Source organism: Buteo buteo, chromosome 9, assembly GCF_964188355.1.
Source record: "Buteo buteo chromosome 9, bButBut1.hap1.1, whole genome shotgun sequence".
NCBI classification, from domain to species: Eukaryota; Metazoa; Chordata; class Aves; order Accipitriformes; family Accipitridae; genus Buteo; species Buteo buteo.
Genome location: NC_134179.1, coordinates 43,355,134 through 43,375,144, shown reverse-complemented (window position 1 = coordinate 43,375,144; position 20,011 = coordinate 43,355,134). Strand labels below are relative to the sequence as shown.

Below are 20,011 nucleotides of genomic sequence, written 5' to 3'. Positions count from 1 at the left end.
CACGCGTGTGGGTGGTGCACAGGCGTGTGCGTGAGGTGGAGGGGTGTGTGGTGCTGGGGTGTGCTGGGTGCCGCGCACGCACACGTGCACGCACGGATGCAGCTGCGCAAACGCATGCACGCCCGTAGTTGTGCGAGGAAGCAGACGCGCACCTACACACCTGTGCAAGCAAACCATGCACACACACACGGGCTAACACATGCCCCCCCTCCACATGCATGTCTGTGCAAACACACATTTGCACACCCGTACACACACCCCCTGTGCAAAACACACACTTGCACACCCTCACCCACCCCCCTCCTTACCCACCCACCCACGCGTGCACACCCACACCCACACACCCCCCCCAGCTCTAGCGCCTGCAGCTCTGCTGACCTCTCCCGGCAGCACCCAGTAAGGGCCCGTGTGTGCAATGTCACACATGCACACACATGTACGCACCAACACACACAGACCCCCCCCGACTCCCCCCACCAACCCCCCACCACCCAAACCCAACCCCCCCAGCACCCACAACCACCAAACCCCAAATACAGCCACATGTCAACATATACGCGTGTGTGCACGCACACGCGTGCGTGCGTGCACACTCATGTGCACACACACGCTGTCCCCCCCACCCAGCCCCACAAACACCCTCCAGGCACCAAACTGGGGCAAAACAGATTTGCAGAGAAAAAAAACATCAGCACCCGGTGGGAGAGGGGCAGGGTGGCGCAGAGGTGACACCGGTGACACCGGTGACACCATGTCCCCCCCCCCCCCAGAAGTGTCCCACCACCAGCTGGATTTGGCCATAAGGGACAAACCTGCTGCTTTTCTCACCTTTATCTTTAATAAAAGTCACAGCAAAGTACCAAAAAGGAACAACCCAGGGATGGGGACAGGGACAGGGGGTGGCCGGGGAGGGGGGGGGCCTCGGGGCAGGAGGGAGGGGGGGCACACACATGCCGCTGGCAAGGGGGGGCACACGCGTGTGCATACGCACCTGCACGCATGTGCTCTGCGCTCCCCGTGTCCCCATCCCTTGGGGTCACCCCACGACAGCCCCCCCCCCCCCAAGACAGCCCCAGGAGTGTCCCAGTGAGCCCCCAACCACAGCCCCTTCCCCCCCCCCCGGGGGTTAATTACAGGGTTAATTAAAGGTTAATTACAGGGCAGAACCCACATGGGCAGGGGGTCTTGGGGGGTTATTGCTACCTGGGAAGGGGTGATGGGGGGGCACAAGGGACAGAGAGGGACCCCCACTCTGGTAAAGGTGAAAGGGGGTCCCTGGGCGGGGGGTTGCAGCCTGGGGGGGGGGGTAAGCCAGGACACCTGGGTCCATGGCAGTTTATGGGGCTCCAGCTGGGTGTGACCCCCCCACACCCCCAGCCCTGGGGGTCCCAACCCACGCATTGCCCCAGGACAGGGTATGCTTCCCCATGGGGAAACTGAGGCACAGGGTGGGCTTCCCCAGGGGGAAACTGAGGCACGGGGCTACAAAGGGCCAAAGCCACACAGTGCTGGAGGACCCCCATCCTCCCTGTGCCCCCCCCCCAGCTCACAGCAAACCCGGCTGGAGGGGGTGGCACGGTCCCCTGGGATCATACGGGGCAGGGGGGAGGTTTTGGCAGTGAATTAGCTGTGTGGGTGCTGGGCACGGAGGGGGGGCGTCTGTCGCCCCCACGGGACCCCACCGGCTGCTTCTGTCCATCCCCCCCCCATAAATCTGGGTGTGGGTAGGAGGGAGACAGGGACCAGGGGCGAGGGGGGGGCTCTGCAGAGAGCTACCCCCCCCCACCCCAGCGCTGAGCACGGCAAACTCATCACACCAGTGGGTGAGACGGCAGGTGCACAACCGCCTTCCTCCCTCCTCCTCCTCCTCCTCCTCCTGGCCGGGCTGGGGGTGGGGGGGTGAAGGTGGTGGGGACCCCCCCCCCGGGTGGGGAGGGGGATTGGAGGGGGGGCACTAGTAGACCCAGCTGACGGGCACCCACTGGGGCTGGGCACGCAAGTTCTCCATGGCCTCCCGCAGCCGCCCGAAGGTGCGCTCCAGGTCGTCGTTGGTCAGGCTGAGGTCGAAGTAATGGCCGTAACCCCGCTGGATTCGGCCGCTCTCCTCCACCGTCCGCCTGGCGTCAGCCTCCTGCCCCGCACAAACCCTGCCTCAGTTTCCCCATCGCTCCCCGTGTCCCCCCCCCTGCCCTCCCCGGAGAGGGGACCCACCGTGAGCTGCTTGGTGGCCACGCCGCTCTCCAGTGCCGCCCGGTTCATGGCCCGCAGCATCTCGGGACCGGGGGCTTCGATGAAGACCACATATGGAACGAATTCAGCCGTTCTCAGCACCTTCACCGCCTGGGCGGGAGGGGATGGCACTGAGCCCCAGGGCGGTGGGCAGCCCCTTCCACCCCTTTGGTGTGTCCCCCTCCCCGGGTCCCCTACCTGGGGGTTGACGTCCAGGATGCACATCTTGCCGGCCTCAACCACGGCACGGATGGAGTCGATCTTGGTGCCGTAGAGGTTGCCCTCGTACTCGCCGTGCTCCAGGTACCGCCCCGCCTTGATGTCCGCCTCCATCTCCCCCCGCGACACGAAGCGGTACCCGTGCCCGTCCTTCTCGTTTTCCTTCGGCTTCCGTGACGTGTCTGCTCCGGGGATGGCCCATCTGAGCGTCACCCACCCAACCCGTGGGTCCCACCCTGGGGACCACCCACAGCCTGCGGGGACGGGGCTGTGATGCTGCACGCGCACGCCCAGTTCCCCGGTGGCGGCCACGCTGGGCTGTGCTGGGAATGGTGATGCTCGTGGGGGACGGGGATTCTGGTGAGGGACAGGGATGCTGGTGGGGGACAGGGATGCTCACAGGGGACAGGGATGCTGGTGGGGGACAGGGATGTTCACGAGGATGGTGATGCTCGCAGGGGACGGTGATGCTCACAGGGGACAGTGATGCTCATGGGAAAGGTGATGCTCGCAGGGGACGGTGATGCTCGCAGGGGACAGTGATGCTCATGGGAAAGGTGATGCTCGCGGGGGACAGGGATGCTGGTGTAGGACAGGAATGCTCGCAGGGGACAGTGACGCTGGCAGGGATAGGGATGCTGGTGGGGGACAGGGATGCTGGTGGGGGACAGGGATGCTGGCAGGGACAGGGATGCTGGTGACGGACTGGCATGCTGGTGGGGGACAGGGATGCTGGTGCAGGGGACAGGGATGCTGGTGCAGGGGACAGGGATGCTGGTGCAGGACAGGAATGCTCGCAGGGGACAGTGACGCTGGCAGGGATAGGGATGCTGGTGGGGGACAGGGATGCTGGTGCAGGGGACAGGGATTCTGGTGAGGGACAGGGATGCTGGTGGGGGACAGGGATGCTGGTGCAGGGGACAGGGATGCTCACAGGGGACAGTGACGGTGGCAGGGACAGGGATGCTGGTGGGGGACAGGGATGCTGGTGCAGGAGACAGGGATGCTGGTGTAGGACAGGGATGCTCACAGAGGACAGTGATGCTGGCAGGGACAGGGATGCTGGTGTAGGACAGGAATGCTCGCAGGGGACAATGACGCTGGCGGGGACAGTGATGCTGGCAGGGACAGGGATGCTGGTGCAGGGGACAGGGATGCTGGTGCAGGGGACAGGGATGCTGGCAGGGACAGTGATGCTCAGAGGGGACAGTGATACTTGCAGGGGACAGTGATGCTGGTGAGGGATGGTGATGCCGGCGGGGTCAGTGATGCTCACGGGGACGGCGATGCTCGCGGAGGACAGCGATGCTCGCGGGGACACTCACAGGGGATGGTGGTGCCGTAGCGCGCCTGGTCCGACATGATGAGCTTGTTCTTGAGGCTGCGGCGGCCCACGCCCTGGGCGCCGATGAGCACCAGGGTTTTCCGGCGGAAGGGGGGCATGCGGGCCACCTCCTCGTAGATCAGCAGCTCGTGGCGGTCGAACTCTGGGCGAGGGACGGGGCTGTCACCCCCGGCGGGACCCCAAGCCGGGTGCCGTGGGGACCCCAAGGCACCCCATCCTGTGAGGTGCCACCGCGAGCCTGCCACGGGCATGGCCTTGGGGACCGTCCCCCCTTCCCTGGGGGGAACGCTCATCGGGGGACGCTCACCGGCGTTCTTCGTCGTCAGGTACATCATCCTCTTCTTCCTCTTGCCGCTGAGGCTGCCACACAGGGCCCCTGCCGAGGGCACGAGGGCTGGCTGAGCTGGGGACGGGGATGGGGACGGGGAGGGGGACAGTGCCGTGGCACGGGGACGGTGCCAGGGGAGCTGGGACCTGCCGCAGGGACGGTGCCACGGGGATGGGGACATCACCATGGGGCGATGGGGACGTTGCCCCACGGGGATGGGGACATCACCATGGGGCGATGGGGACGTTGCCCCACGGGGATGGGGACATCACCATGGGGCGATGGGGACGTTGCCATAGGGTGCAGGGGACCCACCGCGCTCCCCCTCGGGAGGTGACCGCCTGTCCCGTCCCCCCCCCAGGGCCATGTCCCCACCCAGTACCCGAGTGGGGGCTCCGTACCGGAGGTGGGGGCCACCTCCACGTCCCGCTTGACGAAGGCCTTCCGTTTCTCCTCCAGCAGCTGGCTGGGCACCAGCCCCGCGCTGCCCCCCTCCACGTGGCACGCCTGGGGGGGGACAGCGCCGCACATGGGGACCCCAGCCCCACGGGGAACCCCCCCAGCCCCACAGGGACCCCCCCCTGCCACAGCTTCCAGGGACCAGCCCCAGCCCCAGGGACCCTCGAGCTCCCAGGGACCATCCTCAGCCCCACAGACCCCCCCAAGCCCCAGGCACTCCACCAGCTCCCAGGGACCCCCTAAGTTTCCAGGGACCCCCCCCCCAGCTCCCAAGGACCCCCCCCAGCTTCCAGGGACCAGCCCCAGCCCCAGGGACCCCTTGAGGTCCCAGAGACCCTTTCAGTTTCCAGGGACCCCCCCCCAGCTCCCAGGGACCCCTGCCAGCTTCCAGGGACCAGCCCCAGCCCCAGAGACCCCTTGAGCTCCCAGGGACCCCCCCACCAGCTGCCAGGGACCCCCCCCCCCCAGCTTCCAGGGACCAGCCCCAGCCCCAGGGACCCCCCCAAGCCCCAGTGACCCCTCAAGCTCCCAGGGACCCTCCCCAGCTCCCAGGGACCCCTCCCAGGGACCCCCCTCAGCTCCCAGTGACCCCCCCTCAGTTTCCAGAGACCCCTCCCAGGGACCCCCCCCAGCTCCCAGGGACCCCTGCCAGCTTCCAGGGACCAGCCCCAGCCCCAGAGACCCCTTGAGCTCCCAGGGACCCCCCCACCAGCTGCCAGGGACCCCCCCACCCCAGCTTCCAGGGACTCCCCCAAGCCCCAGCGACCCCTCAAGCTCCCAGGGACCCTCCCCAGCTCCCAGGGACCCCTCCCAGGGACCCCCCTCAGCTCCCAGGGACCCCCCCTCAGTTTCCAGAGACCCCTCCCAGGGACCCCCCCCCAAGCCCTAGGGACCCCCCTCCAGCTCCCAGGGACCCCCCCCTCAGTTTCCAAGGACCCTCCCCAGCTCCAGGGTCACCCCTGACCCTCTGTGGACCCAGAAAGGGGGAAAAGGGCCAGACACCCCCCCCCACCCACCCACCAGGGCCCCCCCCCCCGACCTGCCACCAGTTAGGGTCGTCCTGGTTGACGATCTGCAGCAGGTCACCGGCGGTGAACTTGAGCCCGGCCTCCTTGCAGGGGATGAGGCTGTCGGTGGCCGGGTCGTAGTCGAAGTGACACTTGACAAAGACCTGGGGACCGGGGGGGGGGGTCAGTGGGGGGGGGCAGGAGAGGCCGCCGGCCGCTTGGGTTCCCTCCTCTGCATCGCTTGCACGCTGCCGGCCCGTGCCTCAGTTTCCCCAGGGTGGCAGCGGGAAAGGCGGGAGCTGCTGTCCACGCGTGGACGCACGCGCGCGTGCAACCGGCTAGACGCCCCCCCCGCCCCGGCGCTCCCCCGCCGTCCGGCGCAGCCAGGCACGCGCGGCACCCGCGCACACGCAGGCGGCACCGGCGGCCGCCGCCGCGCCCCACAGGGCACCCACGGCGGCACCCACGCAGAGCCCCAGGCCCACGCACAGGCACACGCAGGCGGCCAGCGCCGCCGCCGTCGCCGCGCTCACGATGGCGCACATGCGTGCGGCGCCGGCGTGCGAGGGCGGACGCACGCGCGTGTGCTCGCACGCGCGTGTGCTCGCGCGCCGGAGCCTCTCTCTGCCTTGCGCTTGGCGGCAGCGAGGGTGCCCACGGGGGCCAGCCCGCCGCGGGGACACGCCGTGCCAGGGGACGCGGCGACAGCGCCGCATTGTCCCCGCGGAGCCCGGGGTGACGGCGGGCGCCTGTGCCAGGCTGGCACGGGGAGGGGATGGAGTGGGGGGGGGGGGGGGGGGACTTTGCCACCCGGGCACCCAGGTCCTGGCGTGGGGATGGGGACGGGGACAGGGATGGGGACACGGGGGTGTCACCGCAACCGGGTGCCACCACCAGTGGTGGGTGCGCAGGGCACAGTGGGGGGGGACGACACTGGGGTCCCACTAGCCATGGGGCCACGTGGGCACGGGGCAAGTCCCTACCGGTGTGCGTGGACAGGGGGACACGGGGGGTCGTGGGGCTCGGGGGACGCGTGGGGAGCTGAGGCACGTGGCAAGGGGGCACGGGGCACGTGGGACACGTCAGCACGGGGACAACACGGCCACAGAGGCGGGGGGACGCGGACCCACGGGCAGGGGAAGCCATGGGCAGGGTGCTGGGTGCGGGATGCAGATGGAGGGGTGCGGGGGGTGGGTTTCGGTACCTGCCGGGGGGGGTGAGGCTCCTGGTAGCTGGGCAGGATCTTGAGGACGACGCTGCCGCTGGCGTGGCGCAGGCTGTCCTGCAGCGCCCGCGGGTCGCTGCCCACCTCCCGCCCGTTCACCTCCCGGATGACGTCCCCGACGTGCAGCAGCCCCTGCTGCGCCACCATGCCCCCGTGCAGGATGCGGGCGATGACCAGTTCCCCCCGCTCCACCCGGAACGTCACCCCCTGGGTGACACGGCCCCGCGTCAGCCCTACGCCCGTGTCCCCGCCGTAGCGTCCCGTGTCACCCAGACGGCACCCTCTGGTCACGCCGGCAATGCCGCCGGCACCCCGTAATGCCCCCCAGCACCCCATAACGTCCCAGCACCCTGCAATGTCCCCAGCACCCAGAAACACCCCCAGCACCCTGCAACATGCCAGCACCCCACAATGTCCCAGCACCCTACAACCCCCCCAGCACCCCACAATGCCCCCAGCACCCCGCAGCACCCCCAGCACCCTGCAATGGCCCCAGCACCTTGCAATGCCCGCAGCATCTTGCAACGGCCCCAGCACCCAACACCACCCCCAGCACCCCACAACGCCCCCAGCACCCCCAGCACCCAGCAACAGCCCCCAGCACCTCAAAATGTCCCCAGCACCCCACAACGCCCCCAGAACCCCACAACGCCCCCAGCACCCCCAGCACCCTGCAACGCCCCCAACACCTTGAAATGCCCTCAGCACCCCGCAGCACCTCCAGCACCCTGAAATGGCCCCAGCACCCCACAACACCCGCAGCACCCCACAATGTCCCAGCACCCTACAACATCCCCAGCACCCTACAACACTCCCAGCACCCAACGACACCCCCAGCATCCCACAATGCCCCCAGCACCCAGCAACACCCCCCAGCACCTCAAAATATCCCCAGCACCCCACAACACCCCCAGCACCCCACAATGTCCCAGCACCCTACAACATCCCCAGCACCCTGCAATGCCCCCAGCACCCTGCAGCACCCCCAGCACCCTGCAATGGCCCCAGAACCTTGAAATGTCCCCAGCACCCCACAATGCCCCCAGCACCCCCAGCACCCTGCAATGGCCCCAGAACCTTGAAATGTCCCCAGCACCCCACAACACGCCCAGCACCCTGCAGTGTCCCAGCACCCTACAACATCCCCAGCACCCAACAACACCCCCAGCACCCCACAACGCCCCCAGCATCCCACAACGCCCCCAGCACCCCCAGCACCCAGCAACACCCCCCAGCACCTTGAAATGTCCCCAGCACCCAACAACCCCCCCAGCACCCCACAACGCCCCCAGCACCCTGCAACGGCCCCAGCACCTTGCAACGCCCGCAGCATCTTGCAACGGCCCCAGCACCCGACAACCCCCCCAGCACCCCACAACGCCCCCAGCACCCCCAGCACCCCGCAGCAACCCCAGCACCCAGCAAAGCCCCCCGCAGCACCCCACGCTGGGGCTCACCAGGTTCTCGCCGGCCGTCTTGCGGATGCCCACCATGCGCACGGCGTCGGGGGGCACGGGCTGGTTGTTGAAGGCCGGATCCAGAACGGGGCTGGGCGGGGGCGTCTCATAACTCTTGGAAGCCACCGAATCGTGGGTCTCCAGCAGAGACTGCAACGACACCCCGGGGTGGAGGGGAGCGGGCGGGCTGTCGCACCGGCGTCGCAGGCGCGTTCTCGCACCCGCGTCGCACGCGCGGGCCTCCCGCACCCCACCTGGAAGTGGGGTTCGCGCAGGATGCGGGCCAGCTCGGCGGCCGCGCTGTCCTGCCGCGCCAGGTGCCCGATGTCGCGCAGGATCTCCTGCACCAGCTCCAGGTTGTTGTCCCTCACCGCCTCCAGCTTCGTCTCCTCCAGCCGCTCGTGGGCCTGACGGGATCGGGGGGGGGGGGGGGATTAGGGACCCCCGCGCCGCCCACCCGCTCGCTAATACCCCCGGCATCTGCTCTCGATGCGGGGAGCCGGGGGGGGGGACGGGGACGGACACGGTCCCCGGCCCGCAGCGGGAGAGACCGTGGCACGGCCCAGCGCGCACACGCCAACGTGCCCACGCACACGCCAACGTGCCCACGCACACGCCAACGTGCCCTTTGCACGCGCGCGTGCGAAGCCACCCTTTCGGATGCAGAGGGGCGCATCCTCAGGTGCTTGCGCACGCATCGCCGCTGCGCAACCGCGTGCACGTGCAAACACACGCGGACGCACCGGTAAACACGCAGGACGTGGGGCCAGCCGCACGCACCCCGTCGACGCGGCCGGCGGGTGGCACGCACACACGCGTGCACGCCCACCCACCCAGCCATGCACACCCAGCACCCTCCCCTGCCCCCACCCCACGCGTGGCCCTCCCTCACCCCCACGCTGCAGCCTCACACGCGCAGGCGTGCACACACGCGCGCGCCAACGGGCACGCTCGCTTCCACGCGTGCGCGCGCAGACGCGTGCAAACATGGGCGCGCACCTCCCTGCACGCACATGCACGCGTGCATTCATGCGTGCACACCCATGTGCGAGTGTACATCCACGCACACGTACATGCATACACACACGTGCACGCGCACGCACGTATGCGCAGGCATGCGCAGCCACCTCCCTGTATGCACCCACGTACGTGCAAGCACACATCCATGTACGGACACGCGTGTACGTGCATATATCCATGCATGTGCGTGCACACGTACACACGCAGGTATACACACGCGCGTGTACAGGCATCCACGCGCACGTGCGTCTTCCTCCAGACAAGCACGCACACACTCGTGCACCCATACACCCGTGCACGCACATCCCCCCCGTGCCCCACACGTTGCCACCTGCAGCGGGAGGTCTGGGGGGGGGACACGGGGACACGGTGCCACCCCCGTGTCACCGTACCTTCGCCAGGGACCTTACTATTGGGCTCTCCATGATGCCGCGGAGGAAGATGAGGTCCAGGTCGGCGGCCCCCGGGGTGCCGGGGAGCCCCATCAGGTTGTCCAGGACCTGCTGCATGGCTGGGGGGCGGGGGGGGGGACACGGCAAAGGGGGGGGACACATGGGGACATGGGGGGGGGGCAGAGCAGGAGAGAGCGGTAAAATGTGGGTGAAAGTCAAACGGAGCGGGGGGTGCCCGTGCCTGACGCCGTCCTGTCCCACTCCCCCCCGGGGTGGGCTGGGGGGGGTCCCCTGGTTGCAGGGACCCCCCCTACACCTTGTTCTACAGGAAGGACAGACAAACGGACGTGCCTTGCCTGAGCGGGGGGGGCCGTGGGGCATCGCAGTGCCCGTGTAGGCAAGAGCCCCCCAACACCTGGGGGGGGGGGGCATAAGGTCTAATCCTGGCTGCTCAGCCCCACAGCCTCCCCCCCCCCGTGCCTCAGTTTCCCCAAGCGAGGAGCACCCCATCCCCGTGCAAAGAGCTCACCCACACACGGACCTGCTCTCCCCCCCCCCAAATCCCCCCCCTCAGCCCCCCGTACCTGCAGGGAGTTGCACTGTACCCCCAAGTCCCTGCGGTGGGGGCCACAGAGAGCCCCCCCCCTTAAAGTCAGCACTTGGGGGTGCTGCCCTGGTGATGGGGGGGTGGGAGAATATTCCTCAACCCCCCCCCCGGGAGGGGGGGCAATCCCCACACCCAGTACATGCAGCAGCATGGGGGGGGGTTGCACTGAAAATGGGGGGGGTGCACTGCAAATGGGGGGGTGCAATACAGCCGGGGGGGGCGCAATGCAATGGGGGGGTGCAATGCAATGGGGGGGGGTTTGCAATGCAAATATGGGTGTTGCAATACAGCAGGGGGGGGCGATGCAAATGTGGGTGTTGCAAAACAGCCGGGGGGGGGGGGGCAATGCAATTGGGAGGGGGGGGGGTCCAGTGCAATTGGGGGGGGTCCCCGTGAAATTGGGGGAGGGTTGCGCTGCATCTGGGGCTGCGCTGCAAGCGGGAGCCGCTGCGCTGCGAGGAGAAGGAGCGCTGCAATGGCGGGGGATGCTCGCCCTGCAACCGCGGGGGGGGGGGGGGGGGGGGAGAAAATTTGCAACCCAGAGAGCCCCCCCCTTACCTAAGAGATCCCACCAAGACACACCCCCCCCCGCATCCCCCATCTCCCTACCCCCACCCCACCCCCTCCCCAAACCCCCCCTGCCCACGCCAGCCCCCCTGCGTGGCATCACCCCCCCCACCGCCCCCCCCCCCGTGTGCGTGTCCCCCCCCCGTACCTTGGGGGCCCAGGGGGGCGATAGCGGGGACGGGACCGGCCGGCGGGGACCCACCACCGGGGCCGCTCATGGCTGCGGGCGGCGGAGCCGGGCCTCCCGCCTGCCCCCCCCCGCTTCCCCGGTCGTCCCCCCCCCCTCAAGATCCGGGTACCGCGCCCCCCCCCCCCCCCGGCCCACGCGTGCAGACGGGGAGCCTTGCACACGCGTGTACAAGGGACGCGGAGGACGGTGCCGCCGCGTCGGCTTCGGTGCGTGCAAACGCTTTGCACACCCGCGTGGGAAGGGGGGGGGGAGTGTGCGTGGGTGCGCTCGCGCCAGGCGTGGGCGGTTGCCGCACACGCGGCTTTGCACGCGCCCGCGTGCCGAGAAACACGTCCGGCGCGCGCGCTCGTGCACAGCCCGCAGGGCCGCGGGCGCGCACACGCGCGTGTGGCCCGCACACCGCCCCCCCCCCCCACGCGGGCGTGCCGGCACGCGTCCCCGTGCATGCTCACACGCGCGTGCAGACCACCCCCCCACCCGCCGCACCGCACACGCACCCCCTGCGTGCTCACGCTCGCGTGCAAACCCACGGGGCGTGCTCTCCCCCCCCCCCGCCTTCCCCGTGCGTGCACCCCCCCCGTACCCGCTCACCCCGGCTTGCACACCCGCGTGCACACCCACACCCGCTCCCCCGTGCGTGCTCACCCGTGGGAGCCCCCCCCACACACCCTCCCCACGCACGCAGCCACGCAGCCTCCCGCGGCTTGGGGAGGGGAGAACAGCAGGGGCTCGGCCCCTTTAAGGGGGCGGGCGGGGGGGGGGGGCGCGCGGGTCCGCGCTGTTGCCGTGGCAACCGCGGCGGGGGGGGGGGGTGGGGGCGCGGGGAGGGGGGGGCGCGGATTTAAAGGGACCGCGCCCCGCTCGTGTGCGCACGCACCTGCACGCGCGCGCTCCCAGCAACGACCCCCCCCTTCCCCCCCCCGCCTTGCACACGCGTGTGCAGGCCCCGTGCACGCAGCCCCGTGGCACACACGCGCCCTGGGGCTCCCAGCACGAGCCACCCCACTCTCACCTGCACCCCCCCCCCCACGCACACCCGAGGGGTGCTCGCACACGCGTGTGCAAGCCCCGGCCTGGTGAACACTCACCCGTGGGGGTGCTGGGGACGCGTGACTGGCACCGACGGGGACGGCCGCGCAGGCGTGGGGTGGCCGGGCACGCTGGGGCACCCTCGTGCACGTGGGTGTGTGCTTACACACGCGTGTGCGAGCGCACCGCAGACGTGTGCAGGGACAGACGAGGCCCCCCCCCAACCCCACATTTTGTCCCACGGGGGGGGAACCCCCAGTGCTGACACCGACACCCCAGCAGTGGGGCACCCCACGCCATGTCCCAGTACCGGTGTCCCCAGTCCCAGCATCCCCAGTGTCCCCAGCACCAGTATTCCCAGTGCCCCCTCACTGGTGCCTCCACAGTGCCCAGCACAACCAGCATCAGTGTCCCCAGCCCCAGTGCCCTCAGTGTCCCCACCCCCAGTGTCCCCAACACAGCCACCCCCAGTGTCCCCAGCCCCAGTGTCCCCAACACAGCCACCCCCAGTGTCCCCAGCCCGTGTTCCCAGCCCCAGTGTCCCCAGCCCCAGTGTCCCCAACACAGCCATCCCCAGTGTCCCCAGCCCCAGTGTCCCCAGCACAGCCACCCCCAGTACCACCAGTGTTCCCAGCCCCAGTGTCCCCAACACAGTCACCCCAAGTGTCCCCAGCCCCAGTGTCCCCAGCCCGAGCGTCCCCAGCACAGCCACCCCCAGTGTCCCCAGCATCCCCAGCACAGCCACCCCCAGTGTCCCCAGTGTCCCCAACACAGCCACCCCCAGTGTCCCCACCCCCAGTGTCCCCAGCACAGCCACCCCAGTGTCCTCAGTGTCCCCAGTGTCCCCAGCACAGCCACCCCCAGTGTCCCCAGTCCCAGTGTCCCCAGCACAGCTGTCCCCAGTGTCCCCAGCCCGTGTTCCCAGCCCCAGTGTCCCCAGTCCCAGTGTCCCCAGCACAGCCACCCCCAGTGTCCCCACCCCCAGTGTCCCCAACACAGCCACCCCCAGTGTCCCCACCCCCAGTGTCCCCAACACAGCCACCCCCAGTGTCCCCAGCCCCAGTGTCCCCAGCACAGCCACCCCCAGTACCACCAGTGTCCCCAGCCCCAGTGTCCCCAGCCCGAGCGTCCCCAGCACAGCCACCCCCAGTGTCCCCAGTGTCCCCAACACAGCCACCCCCAGTGTCCCCACCCCCAGTGTCCCCACCCCCAGTGTCCCCAGTCCCAGTGTCCCCAGCACAGCTGTCCCCAGTGTCCCCAGCCCTGCCAGCCCCAGTGCCCCCCAGGTGTCCCCGTCCCCTGAGCAGGCAGAGGCAGGAGGTGGCTGCAAGGGGGTTTATTGCTGGGGGACCAGCCCGGCCCCGGGGTGATGGGTGCCGTGGGTGCCGTGGGTGCCGTGGGTGCAGCAGGTGCCACGGGTGCAGTGGGTGTCGTGGGTGCAGCGGGTGCCGTGGGTGCTACACCCCGCCGGGCTCCTCTTCACCCGCTCTGCCCCGGCAGCGTCCCTGCAATGAGAGGGGGTCAGCACCCCAGCACCCCTCAGTGCCCCCCCGGAGCCTCCCCCCACCCCACGTCCCCCACCCTGGGGCTCCCCCACCTCCACCCAGGGTGATGCCTGTTGGGGAAACTGAGGCACGGGTGGTGCTGGGGCGTTCACCCAGCATCCGTCCCCCAGTCCCCCCCCTCCCAGCTCGGTCGCTGTGCAGACCCCCACCTGCCACCCCTCACCTGGGGGCTCAGCACCCTGCGGCACCGAAGGGCTCCTCGCACAGCACCCGGCTGCCCGACCGCTTGCCGTACCTGCGAGGGGCGAACGCGTTACCGGGGGGCGGCACCATGCAATGGGGAGCACGGTGCAACGGGGGGGAAGCCGGCTGCAGCGAGCAAAGGGTGCAGCGGAGGAGCGGGTTGCAGGGGAGCAGCGCGCTGCAACGGGGAACACGTTGCAACGGGAGCAAGTTGCAGCAGGGAGCGTGTTGCAGCGGGAATTGCACTGCAACAGGGAGCGCTTTGCAGCGGGAATTGCACCCCAACAGGGAGCCGGTTGCAGCAGCGGGGCAGGTTGCAATGAGGCCGCATGGTGCAATGGTGTGCTGCGATGGGGGAACTCACTGCGGAAGGGAGCTGGTTGCAGCAGGAGAGCACGTTGCAACAGGTAGCGTGTTGCAACGAGGGGGTGTGCTGCAGTGGGGAGCACATTGCAATGGGATGCATGCTGCAATGGGCAGCGCGCTGCAGTGGGGAGCATGTTGCAATGGGAAGCGCATGGCAATGGGAGCAAGTTGCAGCAGGGAGCGCATTGCAGCAGCAATTGCACTGCAACAGGGAGCCGGTTGCAGCAGCTGGGCAGGTTGCAATGAGGCCGCATGGTGCAATGGTGTGCTGCGATGGGGGAACTCACTGCGGAAGGGAGCTGGTTGCAGCTGGAGAGCACATTGCAACAGGTAGCGTGTTGCAACGAGGGAGTGCGCTGCAGCGGGGAGCGCATTGCAATGGGAAGGGTGTGGCAACAGGAGCAAGTTGCAGCTGGGAGCGCGTTGCAGCGGGAGTTGCACTGCAACGGGGAGCTGGTTGCAGAAGTTGGGCAGGTTGCGACGAGGCCGCACGGTGCAATGGTGTGCTGCGATGGGGGAGCTCCTTGCAGAAGGGAGCTGGCTGCAGCAGGAGATCACGTTGCGACAGGCGGCGTGTTGCAACGAGGGAGCGTGCTGCAACGGGGAGCACATTGCAGTGGGAAGCACGCTGCAATGGGGACCATGCAGCAGTGCAGAGTGTGTTGCAGTGGGAAGTGTGCTGCAACGGGGAGCACGCCGCAACAGGGAGTGCGCTGCAACTGGGAGCGCGCTGCAACGGGGAGCGCATTGCAATGGGGAGCGCGCTGCAAGGGGGAGCAACAAAGATCTGGTCGCAGCAGGTAAAAGGACTGCAACAGGGAGCGCTTCGCAACAAGGGGTGCGTTGCACTGGGGAATATGTTGCAACAGGGAGTACGTCGCAGTAGGGAGCACGTCGCAACGGGGCAGCGCATCGCTGCAGGGAGTACATTGCAACGGGGAGCACGTCGCAAGCGGGCAGCGCGTCACGGGGGGGTCCCGCAGCCATGCCCCCGCCGCCGCCTCGCCGCTCACCGGTGCCGCGTGACCACGTTGAGGTACTGCTGGAGGTCGTTGTAGAAGCGGACGAGGTCCTCGACGGGCGCGTCGTCCCCGGGGTAGGTGGGCTGCGCGGGGCCGGCGGTGCCAGGGTGCCCGGCCAGCAGCGCCAGGGCGCAGGCGAGGAGCAGCAGGGAGGGCCAGCGGGGAGCCATGGCTGCATCGCACGCAGCGGCCTCAGGCTCCGCCGACGGCACCGCGCCGCACGCACGCCACCCGCCTGCACGCACGCCGACGCGCACGCGCGCGTGTGCACACGCGGACACCCCCCCCCCCTCCCCACGCGCCTTCGAGTCCGCGGCGCTCGGCACGCGCCCAGGCGTGCACGCCGGACCTCCGCTCCTGAGGCCGTGCGCACACGCGCACAGAGCCGTGCACACACGCGCACCCCCTTGCACGCTCGCAGACACCCGTCTATGCTGCGGGAGCGCTCGCGCACGCGCACAAACCTTCCACTCCTCCAGCACGCGTGGGCGTACAGCCGTCTAGCGGTGCACGCTCACGTGCACGCTCACGCACACTCACGCACACGCGCACGCTCTCCCCGCTCCCAGCGTGCACGAAAAAGCCGCGCTCCCGGAGCGCGCACCCCCCCCCCCAGCTCACCCTCAAGCACGCGGGCGCGCGCGCCGCGTTTCACGCCCCTACACGCAGGCGCGCACGCTCAGCCTCGCGCACACCCGTTTCACACCCTCGTGCACACCCCGTTTGGCACATCCTTGCACGCTCCCGCACCCCCCCCCCCCCCCACCTCCAGCGCCTCGTCCCCCAGCACGGGTGCTGTCACCCACCCCCCTCCCCAGCCCCGGCCCCCCACGGGGGACAAGTCCCCGGCCCCACTCACCTGCTTCCACGAGCGGTGGCACGGAGACACGGCGAGACAGAGGGACGTGGCGAGACCGGGGTGGGGGGGGACGCTGCCGTCGACTCCTGGTGACACCGCTGCCACCGCAGTGCTGGCCCTTATATCCCCCCCTGTCCCCCCCGCTGATGTCACCCTGTCACACAGCACCTGTGGCCGGGTGGCCACGTGGCCGGGGGGGGGACAGGGGCCATCGAGGGGGACAGGGACCGTGGGGGGGGGGTGACAGGGACACGTGGCCCCTCGCATAGCCCTGGTTAATGTTTGACCTTGGGCTGGGGGGGGTCCTGGCAGGACCGAGGACACGGACACGGGTGTCCGGCGTCGGTCCCCAGAGCATCTCAGCCCCACAGATGGACCAAGGGACGGCTGTGGGGACAGAGGGACAGGAGTGGGGACAGAGGGACAGGAGTGGGGACAGAGGGGCAGAGCTGGGGGAGGCTGGTGGGGTGCAAGGGTGGAGGCTGGCGGGAGGGGTGGGCAGCAGGACAGAGGGACAGTGAGGGATGGACAGAGGGATGGGGAGTGGGACAGAGGGACGCTGGGGGGGGCAGACGGATGGATGGGCAGCGGGGGGGGGCCAGGTGGGTGGAGGGTGCGACGTTGGGGTGAGGGGGGGGATGGAAGGACAGGGGGACAGTGGGAGGCAGAGCTGGGGGTGGGGGACAGCAGCCAGCCCCCCTCTGTGGCCATGACCGAGGACGTTACTGTCCCCCCACTCCCCCCACGGGCCAGGCTGGGGGGTCAGAGGGGTGGGGGACACCCAGCCCAGCCCTGACACAGCCCCTGACAGCCACAGTCCCCACAGGGACCCCACGGTGGGTGTCAGCACCCACCACCAGTGTACCCCACACCCAGTGCACCCCAGCACCCACCACGAATGTACCCGTGCCCCATGAACCCCAGCATCACTGCAGCCCCCCACCCAGCACGCCCCCACACCCGTGCACCCCAACACCCATTGATAGCGTATCCCCCCCGCACCCAGTGCGCCCCAGAACCCCCAGCCACTGCCCCCCGCTACCCCCACACCCGGTGCACCCCTGCACCCAGCGCACCCCAGCATCCAACTCCAGTGTTCCCCAACCCCCCAGTGCACCCACTCCCACCCCCCAGATCTTCCATCCCTCCCCCCGTTCCACTCCTCCATCTACTCCCCCGTGGACCCTTCCACCCCCCCCACTCCCCACATCTCTCCCCAGCCCTCCACCCCTGCACCCCAGTGGGTCCCCTGTCCCTTATTCCTTCCACCCAGCCTCACCCCCCCCCCATCCTCCCCTGCATCCTTCTCTCCATCCCTCCTGCACCCCCTGCACCCCTCCTTCCATCTCCCCTGCACTTCTCCATCTCCCCTGCTCTCCTCCGTCCACCCTGCACCCCTCCATCCCCCCTGTACCCCTCCATCTCCCCTGCACGCCTCTCTCCATCCCCCCGTACTCCTCCATCTCCCCTGCACCCCTCCATCCTCCCTGTACTCCTCCATCTCCCCTGCACCCCTCTCTCCATCCCCCCTGTACCCCTCCATCCTCCCCTGCACCCCTCCTTCCATCTCCCCTGCTCTCCTCCATCCACCCTGCACCCCTCCATCTCCCCTGCACGCCTCTCTCCATCCCCCTGTACTCCTCCATCTCCCCTGCACCCCTCTCTCCATCCCCCCTGTACCCCTCCATCCCCCCTGTACCCCTCCATCTCCCCTGCAAGCCTCTCTCCATCCCCCATACTCCTCCATCTCCCTTACACCTCTCCATCCCCCCTGCACCCCTCCATCTCCCCTGCACCCCTCTCTCCATCCCTCCCGCACCCCTCCATCTCCCCCGCACCCCTCTCCATTCCCCTGCACCCCTCCATCCCCCCGCACCCCTCCATCTCCCCTGCACCCCTCTCCATTCCCCTGCACCCCTCCATCTCCCCTGCACCCCTCCATCTCCCCTGCACCCCTCTCTCCATCCCCCCCTGCACCCCTCCATCCCCCCACACCCCTCCATCCCCCCGCACCCCTCCATCTCCCCTGCACCCCTCTCTCCATCCCCCCCTGCACCCCTCCATCCCCCCACACCCCTCCATCCCCCCGCACCCCTCCATCTCCCCTGCACCCCTCTCCATTCCCCTGCACCCCTCCATCTCCCCTGCACCCCTCTCTCCATCCCTCCCGCACCCCTCCATCCCCCCCGCACCCCTCCACCCCCCCTGCACCCCTCCCTCCAGCACACACAACCCAGACGGGTGCCCACGATCGTGCTCTTTATTGCCGCTGAGGGACCATGCGGGACCCCCCTGACAGCGGTGGGGAGGAGACGGGGTCAGGGCCCCCCCCAGCGGGACACCCCCCGGGCCAGGCTCTGGGGGTCCCCGGCCCTCCCGGCGGGGGGGGACCCACGCTGACCCCGGGTGCTGGGACCCACCCTGCGGTGGAGCCCCGGGTCCTTTAGGGAGATGCGGAGAGACGGGGAGGATTTGGGGGACGGGGGGGCTGGGGGGGTCGGTCACCACGCGGAGTCATCGTCGTACCTGCGGAGAAGAGCTGGCATGAGAAAAGGGGAGGGACACGAGACCCCCAATGCTCTCTGGGACCCCAAACTACCCCCAGGCCCCCCACCCCAGGGTGCAGGAGAGGGTGCAAGCCCCTTTCCCTGTCCACGGGGCGACGGGGACGGGGACGAGGACACTCACCGTGACCTGTCACTGCTGGCCCCGAGGAGCAGCTCCGACACCAGGGACTCAGGGCTGGCGCGTTTGCCGTACCTGCGGGACACGGCACACGTGGGCGCGCAAACGTGGGACCCCACGCGCGCACGAGCGCGTGCAAAGGAGCGCGCGCAAGCGTGCGAACGGGAACCGCCGGGTGCGCGCAACGGGGCGCACGGGGGGGGGGGGGGGGATGCAAAAGGGCAGGCACGAGCGTGCAAACGGGGACTTGCCTCCGCGTGCAAAGGGGCTCGCACGAGCGCCACCGGGCTCGCACGCGCGTGCTCCCGCTCAACCCGCGCTCACCTCTGCCGCGTCACCAGGTTGATGTAGTGGCGAAGGGCCGAGAAGTACTTGGCCATCTCCTCGGGGGAGGCGTCGTCCCCGGGGCTTTCGGGCTTGGGGGGGTACGCAGCCGCCAGCGTGCCCAGGAACAGCAGGGCGCAGAGGGCCACGGCCACCAGCACGCGCCACGGCCTCGGGGACGTCATCATCTGCGTGGGGACGGGGGGGCAGCTCTGTGTCCATCACTCCCGTCGCCCTCGGGTACCCCCGTCCCAGCTCGGAGCAGCTCTGCCCCCCACCAAAGCCCCCATGTGTCCCCCCGAGCCCACAGAGGTGTCTCACCCGGAGGACCCCGTCCCCTGCAGGGACATCGCACCCCCAGGGCACCCTGCTCCCCAAGGGGATGTCTCCCTCCCCAATCCAGGACCACAGCCCCCCCCCCCCCAAGGGGCATCTTCCCTCCAGGGACCCCCCACATGTCCCCACGGAGTCATCTCCCTTCTGGAGACCACCCCACCTCCCCAAAGGGACATCTCACCCCCAGGGATTTCCAGAGACCCCACAATGTCCCCAAGGGGCCACCTCCCTCCTAGGGACCCCACAGACACCCCCCCAATGTCCCCAAGGGGCCACCTCCCAGGGACCCCCCAGACACACCTCCAACGTCCCCAGGGGGCCACCTCCCTCCCAGGGACCCCCAGGGACCTCATCCATTCTCCCCAAAGGAACATCTTGCTCCCAGGGATCTCCAAGGACAACCCCTGTAAGTCCCCAAGGGGACACATCCCTCCTGGGGACCCCGGCGACCCCCCCCATCTCCCAAAGGGGACATCTCCCCCCAGAGACACCCCCCGCCCCAGCATCCCCAAGGGACATCTCCCACCCCAAGGGACATCTCCCACCCCAAAGGACCCCAAAGACCCCAGTCCAACCCAAGGGATGCCTCCCCACCAG

The 20,011-nt window shown here is 69.3% G+C and overlaps 3 protein-coding genes across 5 annotated transcripts; all 3 read right to left on the bottom strand.

Moving 5' to 3' along the window:
- Positions 1-913: 913 nt before the first annotated feature.
- MPP2 (MAGUK p55 scaffold protein 2) lies at positions 914-11,694 on the bottom strand. 3 transcript variants are annotated; one of them, XM_075036888.1, is made up of 12 exons: positions 11,004-11,107; positions 9,682-9,800; positions 8,524-8,676; positions 8,270-8,419; positions 6,792-7,019; positions 5,620-5,751; positions 4,523-4,628; positions 4,101-4,169; positions 3,774-3,935; positions 2,428-2,630; positions 2,212-2,340; positions 914-2,131 (listed from the first exon to the last, which is right to left on the bottom strand). In XM_075036888.1, exons 1-12 carry the CDS (start codon positions 11,071-11,073, stop codon positions 1,955-1,957), a joined length of 1,698 nt encoding a protein of 565 aa, XP_074892989.1. In that variant the 5' UTR covers positions 11,074-11,107; the 3' UTR covers positions 914-1,954. The 3 variants fall into 3 exon arrangements, with proteins under 3 accessions (XP_074892989.1, XP_074892990.1, XP_074892991.1); XM_075036889.1 differs by having other exon boundaries at positions 9,700-9,800; XM_075036890.1 differs by lacking the exons at positions 8,524-8,676; positions 11,004-11,107 and adding an exon at positions 11,691-11,694 and having other exon boundaries at positions 9,700-9,800.
- Positions 11,695-13,482: 1,788 nt separating this feature from the next.
- On the bottom strand, positions 13,483-16,157 carry LOC142035064 (pancreatic polypeptide). The gene is made up of 4 exons (XM_075036887.1): positions 16,070-16,157; positions 15,202-15,382; positions 13,803-13,874; positions 13,483-13,579 (listed from the first exon to the last, which is right to left on the bottom strand). The coding sequence occupies exons 2-3, from the start codon at positions 15,378-15,380 to the stop codon at positions 13,811-13,813; spliced, it is 243 nt and encodes an 80-aa protein (XP_074892988.1). The 5' UTR covers positions 15,381-15,382; positions 16,070-16,157; the 3' UTR covers positions 13,483-13,579; positions 13,803-13,810.
- A 2,413-nt stretch (positions 16,158-18,570) lies between these two features.
- Positions 18,571-19,266, bottom strand: LOC142035063 (peptide YY-like). Its single transcript, XM_075036886.1, has 3 exons — positions 19,079-19,266; positions 18,758-18,829; positions 18,571-18,595 (listed from the first exon to the last, which is right to left on the bottom strand). The coding sequence occupies exons 1-3, from the start codon at positions 19,264-19,266 to the stop codon at positions 18,571-18,573; spliced, it is 285 nt and encodes a 94-aa protein (XP_074892987.1).
- Positions 19,267-20,011: the final 745 nt, after the last annotated feature.

Coding starts and splice junctions, on each gene's coding strand:
- MPP2 (XM_075036888.1), bottom strand. CDS start 11,073: ATGAGCGGCCCCGGTGGTGGGTCCCCGCCGGCCGGTCCCGTCCCCGCT. Junction 5,752..6,791: donor AGCCTCACCCCCCCCGGCAG/GTACCGAAACCC, acceptor CCCGGTCCCCAG/GTCTTTGTCAAGTGTCACTT. Junction 2,631..3,773: donor CTACGGCACCACCATCCCCT/GTGAGTGTCCCC, acceptor TCCCCGGAGCAG/ACACGTCACGGAAGCCGAAG.
- LOC142035064 (XM_075036887.1), bottom strand. CDS start 15,380: ATGGCTCCCCGCTGGCCCTCCCTGCTGCTCCTCGCCTGCGCCCTGGCG. Junction 13,875..15,201: donor AACGTGGTCACGCGGCACCG/GTGAGCGGCGAG, acceptor CGCCCCTCGCAG/GTACGGCAAGCGGTCGGGCA.
- LOC142035063 (XM_075036886.1), bottom strand. CDS start 19,266: ATGATGACGTCCCCGAGGCCGTGGCGCGTGCTGGTGGCCGTGGCCCTC. Junction 18,830..19,078: donor AACCTGGTGACGCGGCAGAG/GTGAGCGCGGGT, acceptor CGTGTCCCGCAG/GTACGGCAAACGCGCCAGCC. Junction 18,596..18,757: donor GCCAGCAGTGACAGGTCACG/GTGAGTGTCCTC, acceptor TCTTCTCCGCAG/GTACGACGATGACTCCGCGT.